The 22,532-nt window shown below is 43.1% G+C and overlaps 1 protein-coding gene across 3 annotated transcripts in view; it reads left to right on the plus strand.

Annotated features, from left to right (window-relative positions):
• The window catches only part of ADAMTS17 (ADAM metallopeptidase with thrombospondin type 1 motif 17), a 188,599-nt gene that overhangs the window by 31,098 nt on the left and 134,969 nt on the right, over positions 1 to 22,532 (plus strand). For all 3 annotated transcript variants that reach the window (XM_079954201.1, XM_079954202.1, XM_079954203.1), the window contains 4 exons: positions 3,503 to 3,675; positions 10,381 to 10,464; positions 11,343 to 11,500; positions 17,369 to 17,412. In XM_079954201.1, the coding sequence (XP_079810327.1) occupies positions 3,503 to 3,675; positions 10,381 to 10,464; positions 11,343 to 11,500; positions 17,369 to 17,412 (459 nt within the window). The remainder of the gene's footprint in view (positions 1 to 3,502; positions 3,676 to 10,380; positions 10,465 to 11,342; positions 11,501 to 17,368; positions 17,413 to 22,532) is intronic.

The following is a 22,532-nucleotide window of genomic DNA, read 5'->3' on the forward strand; positions in this document are numbered from 1 at the left end:
TTATGGGGGGGAAGCCATGGCTGTTTAAAGTGGCATCATAGTAACTCTTTAAGACTTGCCTGAGCATCAATACCTCAAATTAGAGGAGGATCGGGTGGATGGCAGCCCCCCTCCCCTCATGAGTATTGGAAGGCGGCATGGGGCGAGGGCAATATTTGGCCCCCAAACCTCTATTGAAACCTCACCCCTGGCCCATATCTCATCCCCTGTGTCTGCTGGTGGGCCCTGTGCCTGGCAGAAGAGGGCAGTCTGGTCTCCAGCTGTGTATAGCTTTTGTTTAATTTGGCTGCCTATTCAGATCCACCCTTGCTCAGTGTTTGACTTGCAGAGGGGATGGGGCAACCTGGCTGCCCCCTACCTGGGCAACTGTTCATAGGGGAAGGTTATGGGGGGGGTGTCTGTGACCTGGGTTAAATTAGGAGGAGTCAGGCATGGGGCTTAAGGGGTTTCATTAAGAGCAGATCTACTTTTCTTGTACAGTGGTACCTCAGGTTATATACGCTTCAGGTTACAGACTCTGCTAACCCAGAAATAGTGCTTCAGGTTAATAACTTTGCTTCAGGATGAGAACAGAAATCGTGCTCCGGCGGTGGGGCGGCAGCAGGAGGCCCCCTTAGCTAAAGTGGTGCTTCAGGTTAAGAACAGTTTCAGGTTAAGAACGGACCCTCTGGAACGAATTAAGTACTTAACCCGAGGTACCACTGTAATTCAATCACGGCACGTCACAATTGGAATGACTGAGCAATCTTGAATTCTCATAGGGATAGATAGATGATAGATAGATAGATAGATAGATAGATAGATAGATAGATGATAGAGATATAGATAGATAGATAGATAGATAGATAGATAGATAGATAGATAGATATAGATGATAATAGATAGATGATAGATAGATAGATAGATAGATAGATAGATAGATAGATAGATAGATGATAGATGCAAAGGGTATAGTGTATTGTACAGAAATCCTTATTTCGTGTGGCTGCAGAAGAATTACGTCTTGCAAATCTGATAAGGCAAAAGTGTGTGCTGTCACTGCCAGGCAACTTGAACAGTTTCTGGCAAATCCTATAATGTTTAGCAGATCTTAGCAAGCTGCTTTTCCTCAATAGCGCTTATCCTCTGCTTCTTAAACCTGGCAAAATTTATTGCTGGGTAAGAACTGAAAAGCATAAATACCCATCTCCTGCAGTGTAAAAGCTTTGTTCAGCCTCATTCAACTTCTGAGTCCTGTATACATTTACTTAGATTCCTGCGCAAATCATTAGGATTTTTGCCAGTCTATCTTACTAGCTGTTAGAACCAGGGGTGGTAAAAGGAAAATTATTATTTTTTTATTATTATTTTGAGACTGAACAACTAGGATGGAACAAACTCTTCCTCCTGGGTCAGGCCTGCACAACTTGTCACCTACAACAAACACAGGCCACAAACCATTTAATGAGGGCGTCTCATTGTTTCGGCTTATTCAGGATGCTTCCAGATTTGAGTTTATTGTGGAATCAGTGCTTTTCATGCATGCAAGTTTCTTTCTTTCTTTTGCAATGTCCATGCATTTCTCTCTATTTAATCCCAGTTGAGAAAAACCTTTCTGTGCCCACTCTTTTCATGCCATGCATTATTTTATAAACTTCTATCACGTACCATCTCACTTGTCTTTTCTCTAAATTAAAAAGGCCCAGGCACTGAAACCTTCCCTCATTGGCACACAGTGCTTGGTAACAACCCATGTTTATCGCTAGTCTGAGCTACTAAGAGATTTATTCTGGGTAACTGGGGACGACATCTCTCTCTCCCTTGAACCTGGACAAACCAGGTCTGATTTGAGTGGAGGTGGTCTTGCTGGTGTTTATAATGGAATTAAATTGCTAAACCTTTGCCAATAGAAGCCCTCCAACTTTGTGGAAATTTGCTGCTACCTACCCTAAACCTCTGTGAATACAGTGGGCTGTATATCTGGCTTAATAATCTATATCCTGTTTTTTTGAACACACACACACAGAAGGATGAGGATTTGCCCAGGCAAGCCTAGTGGGATTAAGCCACTGGTGTGTAAATTGTTGTTATTCATTACCATCTCAAAAAAAGTGAATATATGGTAGATCTTTATCACAATAGGGTATTTCCACAACATGCATTTTTTTTTCTTTGCTTCTGTGTGTTTCTCTTTTTCAGGAGGAGGGTGTGTGGTGGGGTTCAATTTCTTGTCTGTTGCTTCAGTTTAGAAGTGGGGGGAGAAAACTATATTGAGTGATGATAGTTGGTGCCTCAGGCAGAAAAGCAATATAGCAGAACGGTTGCCAGACAGTTTGACAGAGGATGGACTGGATGTGAACAAATGCAGGCACTGACGAGACAGAATGGAAGTATGAATGAGCAGAAGGGTATTGGTTTCAGGTGTGCCTTGAGGGGCCCACAGTGGCAGCAGAGGCCATGACCGTTGTATTATTCAAAAGATCCTTGCTCAAGGGAAATGGGCAGCCTGTTTTGAGGCAATGAATAGTTTACTAGTCTGGTTAGGAAGGCAGAATCATAGAATTGTAGAGTTGGAAGGTCATCTAGTCCAATTCCCTGCAATGCAGGAATCTCAACTAGATCATACACGTAAAATGGTCACCCAACCTCTGTTTAAAAATTTCCAAGCAAGGAGAGTCCATGGAAGTCTGTTTCACTGTCAAACAACTCTTTCTGTCAGAAAGTTATTCCTGATGTTTAGTTGGAATCTCCTTTCTTGTCCCTTGAATTCTTTGGTTCAGGTCCCAGCCTCTGGAGCAGGAAAAACAAGCTTGCTCCATCCTCCATGTGACAGCTCTTTAGATGTTTGAAGATGGCTATCACATCTCCCCTCAGTCTCCTCTTTACCAGTCTAAGTATACCCAGTTCCCTCAACTGTTCCTCATAAGGCTTGGTTTCCAGACCCTTGATCATATTGGTCGCCCTCCTCTGCACAGGGTTCAGCTTGTCAATATCCTACTTAAATTTTGGTGCCTAGAACAGGACACAGTACTCCAGGTGTGGTCTGACCAAGACAGAATAGAGCAGGACCCTATAGCAAAACTACACTGGGGAATTTAAAAGAGAATGTACCACTGAATATTGACTCAGCAGAAGAGTTGTGGGAGCCAATGGAGATACTTCACCCAATCACTAGCTTGAGAAACCATGATGACTTGGTATATATGGTTGGAAGCCATGTCAGGTGTCACTGGTTCTCAGCCAAGTCCATGGGTTGTAGTGAACTAAGTTATGTTTAGAGCAGACACACTGAAATTAATGGGCCTAGGTAAGTCATGTCTATCATTTTCAATAGGCTACATTCTCTCTCTGCTAGTGTGAGGGCTCCAGTTCCTAGTGGACAGATTACTTTGAATGTGGTACAACAGAGGACTCCAATGCAACTATTGCAGTAGTGGAAACTTGTTGCTTCAAAGTTAAAGCATCAAAGAAGAATATTTAATAGTGCTAGAAAAGATGTTTGAACATGTTGTTTACTTTCTAGAAAAGAAGAGGCAAAAAAAGGCAAAGCTTACCAATGACTGGAGAGAGCGGAGGAATGCTATTCGGCTCACAAATGAATACACAGTGGAAACACTCGTGGTGGCGGATGCTGATATGGTCCAGTACCATGGGGCGGATGCTGCTCAAAGATTCATTCTTACTGTGATGAACATGGTAGGTTCACTTGGTTTCCTTGAGATGTGTCTGCATTCAAAACTAGTCCTATGTTTTGATGCTTAGTTTTTGTATTTGAGTTTGAACTCTTTATTCATTTTTATATGAAACATCTTAGACAGGCATAGTTTCATCTTAGACAACCAGAGTGCAGTAACTGTATGTGAGCTCTCTGTTCACAGCAATGAATCAAGTAATACTGATGGAGAGAAAGGGTTCTTGCAACACAGAGTACGGTACTTCCTTAAGTTAACAACTTCAACATTTAGGATGTCGAATCTAACCAATTCATTTCTGTGCTTTTTATATGATAATTAGTACTCCTCCAAATGCTGTGTACAAAAATGTGTGTGTTAGGGGAAAGTGTGCCTAAGAATGCATATATTAGTGAAAATTGATTCTTGTTAAGAGCACCAAAGAAGAGAAATTCATTAGGCTGTGGGTTAAAGCCTCAGCGCCTAGGGCTTGCCGATCGAAAGGTCGGCGGTTCGAATCCCTGCGGCGGGGTGCGCTCCCGCTGCTCGGTCCCAGCGCCTGCCAACCTAGCAGTTCGAAAACACCTCCGGGTGCAAGTAGATAAATAGGGACCGCTTACCAGCGGGAAGGTAAACGGCGTTTCCGTGTGCGGCTCTGGCTCTGGCTCTGGCTCTGGCTCTGGCCAGAGCAGCGATGTCACACTGGCCACGTGACCTGGAAGTGTCTCCGGACAGCGCTGGCCCCTGGCCTCTTAAGTGAGATGGGCGCACAACCCCAGAGTCTGTCAAGACTGGCCCGTACGGGCAGGGGTACCTTTACCTTTAATGCTAGTTCTACTCAGAACAGACCTGCTGAAGTTATTGGAGATTAATAACTTCATTTATTAACTAGGAACATATTTTTAAAAGTCAAAATGCTCTCCTTCCCCAGGAAACTGAGGGTGCCAAGAGTATGGGATAAGTTTATCTGCAATCCCTGATGTGTCCCCCTTTGCACCCCTTTATTTTTGCCCACATAAATGAATGGCTCCTCCTCCCATGCTAGGTAGGATCTGCTTAGTACCTCTGACAGTGCAAAAAATAATAATAATTGCCTCCCATGCCTCTACTAACTACCCACCCAAATGTTAGTGTTAAATTACAAAGGTAGAACCTAGTTTTGCATTACAAATGGTCAATGAAAGCAATGATGAACTTCCATCAAGGCTTAAGGGTGCAAGGAGTCATTGGTGTCTTCCTATGCATGTTGATAAATGTTCAGGTTTTGGCCTTGCAGAGTTTAGTTTCTTCTCTACTCCAACATGGCAGGACGAACAGCTGCTTCTAAAAGAAACCAGAATGTTAATTTTGGCATGTATGCCAGGATTTAAGCAAATAGAGCATTGCTGTCGGGGAGGGGGGGGGGATTTATTAATTTGGCTCCTTGCTGTAAGGTATTACATTTACAGTCAAACCACAAAGTAAGACTTAAAATGGCATATTAGCACACCCATTATATTTATAGTTTTTTATATATATATATATAAAAGCTAGGATCTGCTTAAAGCAATTTAATATCTGTTTGTTGGGAAGGAAAGCCAGCATTACAAAATATGGTTTTATTTTTGCAGCTGCTGAATGAGGATATGAATTTAGGGGTGGAAATAGATGCAACTCAAAAGAAAACAAAAATAAAAATTATTTCAAAAGACACAGATCCGATGATGGGCTCCTAAAGCCAAATCTCTGCTTTAAATGTCTTTTAAAAGCTTTGAACTGTGCCTTAAGACAACATTTACTTATGAATATATTGTTTTAAAAAAATAAATGTCCCAGGGAAACCATTATGGAGAACTCTAGGTGCTTGGTCTAGACCTGAGGGTCAGGTTTTGGTGGTGATGAGTGCTTTCTGTGAAAGAACTAGGAGTTCAAAGGCATATGGTCTGGCAGAATTATGTAGTACATTCCACCTGGGACCACAGGTGGAGAATCTCATAACTCTGAAAATTCCTTGCTGTAGAGAGCAAGTTCTAACAGCTGGGTCCCTGATTTGCTAGTTGTCTGTGTGCAGGAAGTGTTTTGTTCGGCTTTTGCTATAGTCCAGATATTTGGGTATATTACCACTACCAACCCTCAGCATTGACTATGCTGATTGGGGTTGATTGGATTTGTAATCCCAAACCCTGGAAGGCACCAGGTTGGAGAAGGCTGGCTTGAGGCATTTGAACAGGGCCGTCTTTAGCATATGCGCCGCCGGGGTACAAAGATCCGCCTAGCGCCCCCAAATTTAGTTTAGCTATCACCAAATTAACTTTTATTGAGCTTTTTTGGGAGAGGAAATCGCTCACCTATAACAACAACGCAACGGGGAAAAACTGCTTTTGTTTCCTGACTCTTCGGGAATATTTGATGCTCCGGAGTAACAGAGCAACGGCGGAGGTGGGCAGGGACTTTTGCTCCATTGCTTTTCACTGCTGCCGATAGAGAGGGACCGGTATACAGTTAGGTATACATTTGGTGCCCCCCAGAATTCAGCGCCCGGGTGCCCAGCACCCCTTGCACCCCCAGGTAAAGACGGCCCTGCATTTGAAGGCTGGTTGGCATCTGTCTGTCTCGGGAGACAATGGAGGAGTGCACCTTTAGGGGTGAAGTCAAACTGTTGGAAGGCTTGCTGTGGTTGCTGAGACAGGAGAGACATGTTTTTTTGCAGCTGGGGCAGATGAAGGTGTCTGGTTGTGTTGCTGCAGATGCACCATTGCATTTCTTCTCTCTGTTCTGCTCCCAGTGTCTCGAGGCTTTTTGGTCTTTGTAACACATCATATACATTGAGGATGCAGGATACATAAAAATAATAGTTATTACCCACATCATATTGTTTCAGCCATCCAGGAAAAGGGGATGGATAATGTGATGTTAAAAATCCTCCTTCCTCTCACATCAAGCTTCCTCTCACATGAGAACACCAAATGGTGCCTCAAGGAATAAAAGCATTACTCCCAAAATAGAGATTAGTGTATTTTGAAGAAAAGAACAATTATTTCCGCATACAACTCTGCCTCTAAGATGCATCTGCAAGTGGAAAGACCAGGCTTAACAGGGTGATTTAAAATCCAAAAGGAAACTACAAAGGGAAGCCCAACTTTATTCAAAAAATCTAACATATAAACTTTCCTTTTTAATAATGTTCAAGGGATCACTAATTTCATGTTACAGCTTGCAGCTTCAGGAGGCTCTTAAATTAATCACATGGTTTAGCAACAGCTGCAGCCACACTAAGAATATACATTTACAATTTCTTAAGTCAGCCTGTGGTCTTTCTTGAAATAGAGGCAAGTTCATTTCAAAACCAAGAATAAAGTATATATTTGAAAAGTAATTATTTAGGTTAACCAAACAGCAGATTATTTTTAACATCACTGTTCCATAGATTTCAGTATCTGGGCATCCTCTTACCACAAAGGTCTTGGAAAGTCACTCTTAAATTGTAGATCTGTTCTTCCATTAGGTACATCTGAAGATGACCAAAATTTGATATAGTTGGATATACTAATTACTAGTTGAGTTGCAGGCTCACAAAGCTAGCATTATTTGTCACTATTTTGGGAAGAGCAGGGTTTTCCTCTTGGTTGCTCAACAACCTTCTGCCAGCAAAACAAGTATATGTCAGGCTCCCATCCCAGAATGCAACAACAGTGGCACTTACTTCGGAGCAAGAAACAGATCTTTGTTCAGGCACAGTATGAAGCACAGGTCCAGGAGTGGTGAGGGTACATGAGGAAGACGAGTGATCCACAATGAGTGACATGTCTCTTCCTCCAAGCTTGTAAAGGGTGAGCCTGCTGCATGCGCACCTGTAAACTCCTCCTAGGCAGGTGCAACTGATCCCACCTACAACAATGACACTTTGTTCATGGTGACAAAGCTGGGTCCTGTCTCCCTGCCTCCAGCTCATCTTGTTTAGCATCTCCCTGCTCCCTAATGAATCTCTGCACATCTCAGGAGTGGGGCAGTGCGGAGAGCCAGTAGCTCTGCTTCCCCATCTGTGACACCTGGAGTTACAAAGGGCAGGTTCCCATCCTTCATCTCCAGGTGTCTGTTATCCTCCCCTCCATCAGCTCTATCTCCATCCTCCTCCTCTTCTGTTTGGGACTGCCGTGGCATGCCTGATCTTGATGGGACCGAGGGATTCATGGCATCTACTGCTATGTGACTTTAACGTAGTGCTACATTGGACCCAACATCATACCAGGCCCCTGACACCAGTCTTCAACTTAAGGAACAGAAATATCATTATGTCCACATGGTGCCCTATGTATTCAGGCATCATTTCCTGCCCTTATCATTAGTCTTTCCTGGTGTCGCCAGGCACCAAGCCCAGTGATGACCTCTAAGGCAAGGGAGTGCAGCCAAGCAGCTGGAACTCTCTCGGCTCATGAGGCAGGAAATTGCCAACCACCACTGCCTGTCAGAAGCGGTCAGTGCTTATTTCTTCAAGCATCTTGTAGGCATCAATACCTGCTAAAGGAATACCTTCAGCTATAAGTAGCTCAGAGACAGTCCGTCTTCTGTATTCTCAGGGGCTGTTCTAATATCCTTACAGTGGTTCAGAAGCCAGAAGTGTACTTTTGCAGCACAAAACGAACTGCTAGGCATCTATGCTTACTGAAGTCTTCTAGATCCACCGGGCATCCCTTTCTAGATTGCACTGCGAGTGTCGGCATTGCCTGATAGCAAGCAATCAAGTTACAGAAAAGTCAGACGTCTCATCACAACACATACTGTAGGGGTTATGCAGCACAAATTTGTGCTTTGAATTTGGCTCCCTTTCTTGGTGGAGAAGAACATAATTTGAAATGTACAGAAGATGCAAATATTTCAGTCATTTTTTGAATGACTGATATATTCTAACATGAGGTATCTGTGCAATCAAGGAATGGGAAATACAGTTCTGGGCTTAATTACGTATCTGTAAAATAGATGAACTGTCTAGCTGGAATGTACAGTCTGGAGATAACCATATAAACTAGTTTCCTGCTGTGTTTTTGAGCTTCCTAACTTAAGATTGTGCCATTCTGTACTCACTCATATTTCTATTCTCTTATATTGCACATGAATAACTCAAGGAAATTGCTTTTCCATTCTATTTCCTGAAGTCCAAAAAGCACCATTATTTTGTTTTGCTTTCTGAGAGCACTGTTCTCAGTATTTTTAACCTGCATAAACCACAGTCTTTCAACTTATCTCAATGACTCTAAAATTATATTTTGACCTCAGTGTTCCCTTTGATTATAGTGCCCAACCATCCATTTCCCTCAAAACCATCTATCTTTTTTTCCTTCAGCTGCCTTTTCAATGCCTCGTGTTTTGTTTGGTTTTAAACCCATATATTAATTTTCTTTTTAGCCCTTGGAGAGCTTGTTAAAAAATATTGTTCTTCTTAAGAAGAGCTGCCTGTGGATATGCAAGTTATCAGATGAGTCAAATTTAAGGAACATGTGCTTAGCATTTGTGTACATAAGAAAGCTGGTTTGGTTTATTATGTCGGGGCTGGCAGACGTGGAGTCAAATCCTAGCTCTGGATTCACAAGGAAAGGCACAATATTTTAAACCATGGGCGGACACTCTATTGAAAAAGGTATCACAGATTGCACAGGCAGAGGAGTTTGTAGAAACTCTGAACACAGGATGTGGGCCTGTGAGGCTGCAACAAATTCAGGCTCTAGTGCTACACTTCTGCCTGACAAAAAGCACTCCCCCACCAAAGCTATTGGGGTGGGTGCAGATTTATTACAGCTCACAGCAAAGTAATGCTTTCTCTTTGACTTAATTTGTGGCAGAGATGGATTTAGGGTGGGGTGGGTGGTTCCCCTGCACAGTGCACCAAGCTGGGAGGGGGCGCAAAATAACCGTTGCCACCACATATTTATATGGGTACCTACTGAGAAGATCCACAATAAAACGAAATAAAATAAAAATATGTTTTGTGAGGAGGAGTCCTCCAATTTTGTCCTCGCTCAGGGCTCCATATTACCAAATTCCATCCCTATTTGTGGCATGGTTGCCGAAAAGACTGGACCCCACTGTTTGTTTGTTTATTTATTTATTATTTAATCCTTCGTTAAAAATCTTAAACAGCGTCTGTAGTCTGGTTTCTTAGATCTTTGAATTAGTTGCCAGTTATTAGTGAGTTGTGAGCCAAACCTGGGTTACAGTCTCCCCTAAAGTGCATTGCCCCAGGGCTACAGCTACCATTTTCATTTTATTTTAAAGACAAGGAGAAAGAGAGGTGAAGTAAAGTAAGCAGATTGATTCTTGTCAGGCAGAAGTTAGGTTGGGGAAGGCCTATAGCTCAGCAGTAGAGCATCCGCTTTCCATGCATAAGGTCCCAGGTTCAACCCCCAGCATCTCCAGGTAGGGCTGGAGTGTTCTTGCCTGAAATCCTGGACAGTACAGAGTTAGGTGGATCAATGGTCTGACCTGCTGTAAGGCAGCTTCCTGTGTTTCTGTAAGGCTGTTGTAAAAACTACTGAGCTATGTGCATGAAGCTATTTGCTTGAAAAATAGTATGCAAGTTATTTAAGTACTGTTAATAGAATTAAATTCTTTGTACTTGTGGCAAGTAGTTTAGTATGTTAGGTCATGGTCATTAGATTATTTGCTGAATAAATCTTAGGGAAACATTTTTGTCTGAGTTAACTTCTTTCCGTGGAATTATATTCTGAACTTGTTGTCTGTTACTGCCTTTGTTCAGGTGTACAACATGTTTCAACACCAGAGCCTTGGAGTTAAAGTCAATATTCGAGTGACTAAGCTTGTCCTTCTTCAAAGCCGTCCTGTAAGTTGGTGACAACCTGCTATGGTGGTGTTTTTATTTTGCTCAAAACAACTGTTTGAAATTGTGACTTTGATAACCATTAAATAATAGATGGGTTAAATAAAACAGCAGTGGACAGATTGCAGAGTTCCACAACCCACGTGCTGTAGCCATCTTTGGTGAGGTTTCTTTCACTGAAGTGAGGAAGTGCCAGTTTACCTGAAATTGACCTGGATCCACAGGTGGGCTGCAGTTAATTTCTGCCCCAAGTCTGGAAGCCCACATCCTCGTATTGCGATGTCACATGTAGGCCAACTCTCCTTGCTAGATTTGCCTTCCTATCATTCTTAAGATTGACTGCTTTTGATTATATGTATATATGCTCCTAGGCAGAGCAGGGTTAGAGCAGAGCCTGAAAAAACTACTCGAGTAGGGAGAGTTTGTGGAGAAATCTGCCAGGGCACAGGCACTGCCAGGGCATAGGCACAACCATGGCAGAATCTGGAAAACAGGGACCAAAACTAGGCTAAAACCATTGCTGGTTACTAGATAGAACATGACTTTATTGGTTGGGCTGCTAAAATACTGCTTGGCAATCTTCATCCCATTGCTCCCTGTACTAATGCAAAGTGAAAATGCACCCCCTCTGCTTTTGCAGCAAGATTTCTTTCCCATGCAAAGTGGTCCTCTAGTCTAGGCAGCCACCTCTGTGAAAGCTAGCCCTGGTAGAGTTATTCCTCCGGTCCATATTAGTTGTCCATATTTTGTCCATATTAGTTTGTCATGAAAGATTCTTGGTTCATGTTCTACTGATGGCCTACTCATTGCTTGCAGATTTGCCACCTGGGTTGATCCCCTCCCTGCTTTGTGTCTCTTCAATTCCTCTTTGTTTCCTGAAGGCCAAGCTGTCCATTGGGCATCATGGGGAGAGGTCCCTGGAGAGTTTTTGCCATTGGCAAAATGAAGAATTTGGTGGCGCAAAGTACCTTGGAAATAATCAGGTGCCGGGAGCACGAGATGACACCCCTCCAGTGGATGCTGCTGTCTTTGTCACCAGGTAGTGATTTTAATTCAGATTGATTGATCCCCTCCAAGACTGGCTTTTTTATTTCAGGTGCATCCTGCAACATGTTCTTGACACAATAATAGTTGCATTACTGATGGTGGATTTGTTCTGCTTTAGTTTGTTTTGTGATGCTTCCTCAATGCTACCGCATTATTTCTGCCTAGAGGGGCTATAGGACATCAAAAGCATGACAAAAATACAACAGAACATTTCTGGTATGAAAAGTTACTGGATTCCAGCAGGATATGCATTGATTGGAAATAAAGCAGTATGATTGCCCCCAAACATTGGTGGGCATAAGTAGTATTAAAAGCAGGATCACGTGTGACTGCCCTGGTATAATCATGAGCACAGATAATCTTGAATGAACAATAAAAAGGAATGTCTGGAGGAACCCACTGATGACTCCCACTGGCTTTGGGTTCTGAGAGGCTCTTGGGCAAGATGCTGTCATTTGTCATTTGGAGAGATGGAAAGAGATTCTTAAAGCAGTGCCTACCCTATCCCAGAGTGGTGTTTGCAAGAGACATCCCTTTACTCTTGACTCCTCACTGGGGACTTGGGCAAGGTCTTTCATTCTGTGTTGTGTGCAAAGAAGCTGGAGTCCTCCTTGCTGCTTCTGTCCTGCCCTAGTGGAAAGTGGAACTGGCAGAACTATTGGGACAATGGGCTTCTTGTTAATCACTTATCCTTATTAAATGCCCAACACTGTTATCAAGCATTGGCCATTATCAGTAGCAAAACCACATAAATATGGGCCATGCTGCCTATTGTGACTGTCCTCTGGAGAGCCCCTCCCTGTTTCAAGCTTAGGGCTTTTCTCATCACCAGGCACACACTGATGTTTGCTTATTTATACTCCTGCCACCTCTGGGGTCTGCTGCCCCTGACTTTACAACTTTCTTCTCTGCTTTTCTCCTCCATCCTTGTTACACATCTGTATTCTCTCTCCTCTTAATTTACCAGAGGTGATGCTGCTTTTCTTACTCCTAATGCAGTCAGTATCTTTCATCTCTTTCCCTTGTTTCTTCTGGTTCAGTACCTGGTTCTATGCTTGTTCATTCTCAATTTCACACTCACTCACACACACATTCCTTCTCCTTGCCTGCCCTCCTTCTAGTCCAGCCATGCTCACTCTCTCTTCTCTTTCTCTTGCGCTGGATTCCATTCATCTGCAGTCTCTTTGCTGCACCTCCTCCTTTCACTCCCACTTCCTTTCCCCATCTCTTTCTCAGTGGCTGGGACCTGCATGCAGTGCATCTCTCACCCCACTGTTATTCTCTGCCAGGTTGAATAGTACTGCATCCTTAGCTTGGTCACCTTGCTTCATCCTTCCTAGCTTATGTTCTGGTCAGACTGCCAACACCTTAGCATGCTGGAGACCTTAGCTGGCTTTAGATTCACAGAATACTTAGTTGAGTTACTGAAACTGAGTTTAAACAAATACTATGTTTGTAAATGGTTCATATGTATATTTGCTAAACACTTTTACGTGAAAGGTTCACAATATTTCCAAAGACATGTGCCAGCCAGATGGGGAGATGGGGAGAACCATAATTTTTGTTCCCTGTGTTGCATTTCCCCCTCCTTCATAATCCACCCTTGGTGTCAACATAGTTATTCATTTTTAATATTCAGGGTGATTTGCAAACCAAATACAATTAAAATAGAAGAACAGTTTTAAATGGTCAATAGAGCCTCATGAAACTCAGTTAAAACCTTATCACAAAATTAACAGCCGAGCTTAAAGTCCCTACAGGATAGGAGACGTCTTAACCAACTTCAAAAATATCAAATGGGGCTGGTCTAATGCACATTCTTCAGCAGGAAGATCCTCAGTGAGGTTGCCATTGCTGAAAAGTATTGGCTTATTACAGAATCCCAAGGCACATGGATTAGCGTCCTTGTGATTATTGCATATAGACCCCTTTGGGTAGCATTGCTGGAGAAGCAGAGTATAGAAATTGCAAATAATAATAATAATAATAATAATAATAATAATAATAATAATAGCAGGTGATACCTTAGATCCCCAGATTTACCTGTGCTTTAAATTAATTAGCACCCTTGCTTCAAAATGTAACATTATATTTACATTACATTACATTGCTTCAAAATGAGGTTAAGTGCTAACCTCTTGATCTTCTTTGAACCCTGTAGCTGAGATGTGATTGGATTCTCTGATTTCTCTCCCCACTTTGATCTAAGCTTTAACACACACTCAAGCACACTATATTGTTGAGAGGGGCAGCAAAGGTCCACTATTTTACATATTCTCCTTCCTTACCCACTGGGTTGATTTACCAAATGGAATGCCACATGTACTTAAGCGTTTGGAGCAGCTAGTCACTCAGGGAAAACTTGGGACACCCTCCAAATTATATGGATTTGGAGAAGTTTACAGAAGTAATAATAGATGGGGCGCTCCAGCTGCCACTGGTTTGGATAATGGACTCAAAGATTAGCTCATTTTGTGAGAGAATTGGGCACCATACCAATGTAGGGCTTCAGCAAAACCACATCCACCCTGCAAAATAAGCCAGCGCTGTGTTGCCACAACCTTTCCCTTCCTGTATATCTTTTTGCTTTTGTTTATTTTTTGTCTTGCTTGAACTTTCCCCTGCATAGGAAAGGACAGTGTGTCAGTTGGAAGATTTCTTGGCTCAACTCTTTTTGGTTTCTGTCGCACAAAAGTTAGCATTTTCAGCTAGGCGCTGCAAGCTTCTTCATTAAACGTTGGCTTTCAAAATGCATGTACATGTCCCTGGATGCTCCCCAGTGCGTCCACTTTGGAAGGGCTAAGCCAGGGAAAGGCAGGAGCTGGTTTTTCAACAGCTGCAGCTGCTACAGTTAGCATAAGAACTAAGCTCTTAAGGGTCAGCCTCTAAAAAGGACCTTTTTTCTGGCTTTTGTAGGGCAGGCTATGTTTGTTTGGGCAATGGAGGAGCCAAACGCAGCTTATCTCTGGGAAGTTGTATTTTAAATTTCTATTTATGTGATTGCACCCCACCTTGATACCATGCTGTAACATAAGAAAAGCCAAGACAATCTACTCCAGCATCCTGTTCTCACAAATACCTCTGGGAAGTCCAAAAATGGAATTCTCCCCAACTGTGATTCCCAGCAGCTGGTCTTCAGAGGTATAGTGCCTCTAACAGTGGAAGTACAACACAGTAGTCACTAGTAGCCGCTGATAGCTTCATCTTCCATGATTTTGTCTAATCCTCCTTTAAATCCGTTGGTGGCCATCACTGCCTCTTGTACAAGGGAGTTCCATAGTTTAACTATGCACTTTGTTTAGATGAAGGGCAGTATTAATAATAATAATTGCCCTTTGCTTTCTGCAAGGTGTCCTGAAGCTAGAGGGTGGGGGCACAATTAAAATGATTTTCTGATACATTATTTTCCTTATGACAAGATGTAGCGTGCTTGAGGAGAAGGACCAAGGAAAAGTTTTCATAGGACTGTGCAGAAACTACCCCGAGATATTTCCCTAATCTTATCAGAAATTCTTCTTTTGCTGCCCTTGAAGTTCCACAGATGTTTCTCTTCTGCAATAATTAAATTCACCTCAGTTCTGGTGAGATTTGCCAGCAATTCACTGCTGATTGCTGAAAAAGAACCTTTATTTGATGTGCTCCTTCCTTCCTTCCTTCCTGCCACACCACTCTACACTGAGCTCCCTGTATCTTATCCCTCTCCCTCTGCACTGGCTGCTACTGGATCTGATGCAGTATAAGGCAGCTTCCTTAAAAATTTTGTCTTTCACTTGTTGTCTGAAGTGGTACAACCCTCTTTACCACCACATTCAGCTGTGTGCATATATATGGCCTCTTAGCTGTTCCATCACAGAATGTGGCTAGTGGTAGACTGACAGGCCATGGTTCAAATCTTTGTTGTTATGAGCAATGGCCAACAGATAGGCCAGGGATTTTGCCACTGAATCAAGTTAAGATTGTAGATGTGGAAATGCATTTTTGTAATGCTCTCACACTCTTGCACATGCAGACACAAAACACCCGTCTATAAAAAGCTAGGACATTAGGGAGAAAGGTTTGGCATAGTTTTGTAGGTTACTAGTGGAGATTAGTGTAGACACAGCTCATAATTCTACCACCTCAGTCAACCTCCCCATTTTGCATAATGTAAATACGCAGCTAGCTGCCTACATTTTCTTTTTCTGCTCCCCTTCCTGCTGCCACGTTAAGAGTTTCCCAGTGGACCGTTTGATGTTGAGGGATAAGATGATTTTGCAGTCCTGTCAATCAATCACAGGTGGCTAATTTTGCTGCACTGTTTTCTAGTGTGGAGCAGTGGCATTTAGAGGGAAGCATCCAGGGAATCGCCTGGAACCACCAGCTCCCATTGTCATAATTTTGGTACCAGAGTGCAAGAGGGAGAAATGTCGTGTTTTTATTTGCTAAGCTAGCAAGCCCCTTAGGGGAAGAGGCTTTTCCAGCCGTGGCCTCCCGCCACTTACTCAAAGTTCACAATAAAAGCATCTGTTTGATTTACCAGTTTATATAACATAATAAATCCTTAAATAAACTTCTGTCGAGCTGGCTCTGGGAACTCCTGTGAGGGTGCTTGCGCCAGCTGGGTCAAGAGCAGAATGTCATCAGCCGCCTTGTGGAAAGGCTTGTATTTCAAGCATTTAGATGCAGTAGAGCAGCCCTGGATTCCTTTGGTTCACTGGTAGCAGCTTAAGAGTTTCTTTTGCTTCAGCTTGAATTAAATCCTTTTTGATGACTCTCCTGAAAGAGAAGCCTGGAGATGGCTTTGGGAGGAAAGAAAAATGAAAGCAATGGATTGACAGTGTGCATTTAATAAATGTTAGTTATGATGCATTGAATCGCCAAGGGTAAAGATGTGCAGAGCATGGTTAGTGCACTAGGAATGGATCTGGAAACATTTTAACTGTATGATCAAGATTGGAGTGGAGGGATTGATTCTGCAAGTTTGCAGCAAAAGCTGGCCTTGGATAGTGCTAGCTGGATGTCACACCGATATGCCTCTGTTCTCGATCCCTGGAGCAACTGTTTTTAAAAACCCAGCCAGATGGGTGGGATAAATATTAATAATAATGCTTTATAAACATATTAGTAGTTTATTCCATTTTATGAAACAAGCACCATACAATAGTTAAAGGGAAAGTACAAAAACATTAGAACATTATGTTCATAGTTTGAAATTCTCAAACATCTCAAATATTTTGGTTTTGTTAAAAATTAATTGGAACGAAGTAACGAGGTGGGTAAGTCCACCTAAAGCCAGAGGACTCTTTTTTTTTGTATTGAGGGCTGCTTTCCCTCTAAGGGGCCACATGCTAGCAATGGGCACAAGCAAGGCGGAAGTGGGCATGGCTGTCTACTTGCCCATGCTCAAATACAGCACACACATCCCGCACATTTTCTTGTACACTCAAGCATGCGCGCACACCAAACTTGGACAACATTTAATGGGGATTAAACAGATTGACAGAGGATCAGTTCTAGCAGGGCTCTTCTGATGTCTATATACACTCATGCACCTGCACACTAACTCTCTCCTGCCCCAGCAATTAGGTCATGGGGGAGAGCATTTCAGACCAAATTGCTGTGGGGAGGGTGACCTCAGAGACTGCAGCTGCGGTGAATGCCCCTGAAAATGCCACCCACACCCGGGTACCACAATTAAATTTAGAAAGGTTTTCTATTCGCTCTGATAGAGCAGTTTTTCCAAGCCTAATCACTGTGTGTTTAGTGCATATATAAATGTGCAAGACTGGATTCAATGGTTTTATTATACGTATATGCTTATTTTAATAAATATGTTGTGCATCATAGCCTTTCATGTTTTTAATTACTTTTTTATTTTTAGGACAGATTTTTGTGTCCACAAGGATGTGCCCTGTGACACTGTGGGTAAGTAACTAAGCGATTACGTTCCATTTTTACGAGGGTTGGTGAAACCAAGGCACTTAAGATGGTGTTGGAATCCAACTCCCATCAGCTCCAGTCAGCATGGCCAGTGGTAAGGAATGATGGGAGTTGTAGTCCAACAGTATCTGGAGAGCCACAGTTTGCCCAGTTCTTATCTATGTTGCCTTTATTTTATATGTGGAGTTTTCTGATCAAGCTAAGAAACCACTGTCACTAATTCCAGTGCGCATAAAACATTATAGGTAACTTGCAACTTACGAGGTATTTAACTTGTAGGCATTTAGCTTTACCTGCTTGGCAAAAAAATTAAAAATAAATAAATAAAGGGAGAAGACAGAGGGTGGGCATGTGGGCAAAAAAAGTTTGGCAATGTCACCCACCATTGAACCCAATATGTTTTGACGCAGAGTAACCCCTGCGTAGGTTGAGTCGCCTGTACGTAATACATTTGCATATTCATATTTATTCCCTCAACTTTTTCTACACCGTGTGCTAGACCTGGCAATTAATTCATCTTTGCTTAATTGGTTTGACATTGTGACACTGGAAATTGTAGAACTGTAGAGTGAAGTTGCCAAGGCAATCAGCATCTTGCTAAACTGAACTATTCTGCATTGTAAATAAGAAATGAATGTCCTAAAACTGAAGCTTACAAGGAATAAATCGGAGTACTTTGAATGAAAATGCAAGGCAATTAAGGGAAAAGGAATGTTCTATAAGAGTATCATGCACTGCTAGAGCCAAACCCTGATAATCATCTATGTCCCATAGACTGGGAGTGGGGAGCATTTTTTCAGTCTGAGGGTCACATTGTGTTATGGACAACCTTCCAGGACGGGGGCACATACCAGTGATGGGTGGGGCTAGAAGCAAAGGTGGGTGGGGCAATAAATGCACATTTTACCTTTGTACAATAGAAGAATTTCTGCACATGCTCACACAGCCCTCTCTGTCTTCTGCCAGCCAAACAAGAGGTATTTTCATAGTTCAAGGAAGCAGTGCAGCCAGGCTAAAACATATAAGGAGAGTACAAAGAAGGACTCTTAAGGGATTTACCCTGGAGAAAGGGTGTGCGGCCTGGGGAATGTTCTGAGGGCCAGATAGAGTGGCCCCTAGCATTGACTTTTGTGGTAGAAAATAGTAACGTACTGTAGACTGAAACCGGGAAAATTAAATACATTCCCAGGATCCATCCTTTCTTAGACGATTGCATGGCAAGGATTGCACAGTAACTTCCCTGTTTATATCAATGGGAATTTGGCTGGATCGTGCTGCTTGGGTATATCTACAGTACAAGCCTCTATCAGTTTTCTTTCTGTTTAAATGTCATAGCTTCCTCAAAATATACTAAGGAATTGCTGAATGTGTTAGAGATCCCTAATGCCGCTTCTATAACTGTATATACCAGATTTTCTTTGTGTGTGTGTATGTGTGTGTGTGATTGACAGCTAAAACAGCTTTAGTGTAGGATGGCAAGGTAAAAAGGAGGGCAGAGCTCCTATACTAGGGGTACCCAATGTGGAGCTCTCCAGATGTTAGACTACAAATCAGATCAGTCACAGGTAGCATAGCCAGTGGCCAGGATGAAGGGAATCCATCAACATCTGGAGGTCACCAGGTTGGCTGTCCCTATCCTACACCTTTAGCACTTGTGTAGAAGCAGGAATTTCAGTAGGTGTAGCATACCTAACAAGTAGTACACTGTTTGATGCTTTATTTTCTTTGCCATACCTGACCTGTTCATCCCAATGCACCTACAATCATGGGGCACATAATATACATAGAGAACAAATTCAAGGATAAGGCTAAGGCAAGTTGGTTAACCTGTGTCTACTTGGGTTATTTTGCACCTTTTACGTAATTATGTTGGTTTTTGTAGTTTCACTGTCTTTTTTTCTTGCTTGTAAGCTGCCTTGGGGATTCTAGTAAGGTAAAATAGAAATGTTTTAAATAATAAAATGTGATAGTTGAGGACTCATAGTTAAGTATAGAGTATTCATAGTATAACTTACATAGTTCAGTTTAGTTGGGTACAGTGGCGAAGCGTGGGGGGTGCAGGGGGGGCCGGCCGCACCGGGCGCAACATCTGGGGGTTAGGGTTAGGGGGCGCAAATCCACGGGTTAGGGGGCGCAAATTACTTGCCTTGCCCCGGGTGCTGACAACCCACACTACGCCACTGGTTAGGTAGGAGCAAAACTCTAGTCCTTAGAAATGTGTATTTTGTGTGAAGACTTTATTGCATGTTTCGGAGAAGTAGATATTTTTTCAGCTTTAATATTTCCTTGCTATATCTGCTTTCTGTTAACATTATAGCACTAAGCATATTTTCTCAGAAGTAAGTCTCTCTGGGATTTATGCCCCCAAAAAGTGTGTTTAGGATTATAACTGTAGACTTTATCAAATACTCAGTTTGTGTTTGCAGATTTTAGTACAGTCATAAAGGGGAGGAATTTGGAAACTTCCACATTTGACTAACCAAAGCTTGCTGCGTTGCCTGTATCTGCACATATCATTAGTATTAACCATGGTTAGCTTAAACTATCCAGCTTCAGTAACTGTGGTTGAAAGTTAGCCTTTCTGAAACTAAACAATTTGGTCTGATGTCAGTATAAGGCATCTTCTTATGTTTCTAATGAGCACAATTCCCTTTTCAGCTGCCCAGAGAACTTTTATGTTAAGTGTCGGCACACAAATAACATAAATTAATTAATTTAAAAATGATGGCTATGCACAGTGGCCAGTGTTTCTGTGTATTCTCCATTCAACTTGTATTAAGCCAGATATATCTAATGATCCAGATTCTGCACAAACCGAAGTATTTTCTTGGAAGCTGTGCTTGCTGGAGAGAAAAAATGGCACCAGGCGGCTTGCATTTGTATTTTGGCAGGGTGTGCTTGCTGGAATGGATTGCTCAGGGAATGGAATTCAACTGCCAAGGTAGCTTTGAAGGTTACATAATGACTCAACCAAGCTCAAAAATGGGGAAAAAATATGTAGGTATGTATATGCGGGATAAGACTGTGCTGGCTGCTCCAAGAATCAGAACAACCACATTTGTGTTGGAAAGAGTCTGCTGGCACTTAATGTATTTGCTCAATTGGTTACCTGGCCCCAAAGGACAGCTGAATTCTTTCTTTATTTGAAAAAAGAGAGAGAGAAAGGAGGATTTAATGGAAAAGGCATGCAAATTTCTAGCAATAGCATTGTAAGCAGCATAACTGCAAAGAACCCATAGCCTCGCCCCCCGCCCCCCACCAGTACTGAAATGCAGGCGGCCTTGCTTTTATGCCGTTCAGGGTTCCCTGTTGACAGAAGCTAGTTAAACAGTCTGTGGGCTGCAGCCGTCAGCCCTCAGCCATATCTCTCGTGTTGTGACTTGAATCAGTTGTCCTGTTTCCTGCTGAAATCTCTGTTCCAGCCATGCTGCCTTTGAGCGAGCCAAACAGTGAGAGTTCAGCGTCTCGCTCTTAATATCCTGTGGAAGGAGACTGGACGAGCTTTGCATAGCTTGTCAGAGTCTAACCTTGTTTTGTAGGCCAGCATGTTTGTAACCCTTTGCAGGTTTTAGGGCAATCTCCTTTGCTCTTGCAGCCCACAGTGAAAATGTTAGACATGAATTGAGTTTAAAGAGTCACAACTTTTTTTGTAATAGCAACTATCTGCAATTGGATGACCTTAGCTTAGCTATTTCCTGGGGGCATCCCTAACTTGAGGATAAAGCTGGGAGAAGTTCCTACCCTCTCCCTATTTGAGTGACATCACCAGGCACTGGATCTGAAAATTTACTCGTCTGTGACTTTCTTCAGCCACTTGCATTGAAGGCAAGTCAAGAGAGGCTGCTGGATGCTGGTCAGCATCATTCAGAGCAGAGGTTGGCAACCTTATCCGAGGATGGGCTAGTCAACGCTCCATCTGTCAGAGGATGAGCCAGAGCGTGTGCACACACACGCTCTTCTGGGTTGGAGGCATAGCTGTCAACCATCCCTTATTTGGTGGGAAACTCCCTTATCCCAGCACCATGTCCCGCTGCCGTCCCTTATTGATGATGTCCCTTAAATTTCCCGGGTTTCAAAGGAAGCAGCTCCTCTCCCTCCTTCCTGCTGGCCAGGGAGGAGGGAGGCTCCAACTGTGTTGCTTGGCTGCATTGCTCACCCAATAAGGAGTCTAAGAACGACTGGGGGGTGGAGCTTGCATGCCTTGTGCTGATCAAATTGGCCGCGTTGCCTGGGGACTCGCCTTTGCTCAGCACTTCCCAGCGGAGAAGTGACGGTGGTTTTCCTTGCTGCATCCCCTTTGCCGGGTTGCTGTGCTGTGGGAACCACCACTTGAGGCTTCGTTTGGTTGCTGACTGGGCTTTCTGCCTTTGGCTTGGAGGGGCTCAGAAGTTGAACAATCCCTTATTTTGGCTGCTGATCCCTTATTTTTGAGGCTGCTGGTTCCTTATTTTCAAATCTGTAAGTTGACAGCTATGATTGGAGGAGGGCCCGTGAGCGTGCGCACACGCTATTTCCAGCACTCCTCCGACCTGACGGTAAGAGTGGGCGGCGGCAGAGGGCACCATGGGCCAGTTAGACAAGCCTTGTGGGCCGCTACCGGCCCATGGGCCCTAGGTTGCCGACCCCTGATTCAGAGGGATGATTCCTCCAGAGCCCCAGGACAGCTCCCCCTTTCATGTTCCCTCAGACCAGCTGGCAATAAAGGATACATCAGATAAGCATCCCTTCACCCTGAAGAGTTAAAGAGTTAACCAGGGCACTTTATCCTAGGCTGGATCTAGGCACATCAAAACAGCGTTTCAGGAAAACGCGTTGTAAATCACATTGGTGAAAGACGGGACTCCACAGCGCCCTCTGGTGTCACAGTGTTATAACGCACATAAAACACCTTTTCTTTACTAATGTAGCTGAGTCCTCTATTCCCTCTCCGCTTGCATACCTGTTAGTCGTTAGTGATTTTGAAGCCAACTAGTCCAATTAAAATGCCTCCCCCTCCTGGGATAGGAACATAGGAAACTGCCTTATATCAAGTCAGACAGTGGTCCATTGAGCTCAGTATTTTCCGCACTGGTTGGCAGCATCTCTCCAGAGCTTCAGATAGGGAT

The sequence above is a fragment of the Podarcis cretensis genome (genome assembly GCF_951804945.1).
Source record: "Podarcis cretensis genome assembly, chromosome: 14".
NCBI classification, from domain to species: Eukaryota; Metazoa; Chordata; class Lepidosauria; order Squamata; family Lacertidae; genus Podarcis; species Podarcis cretensis.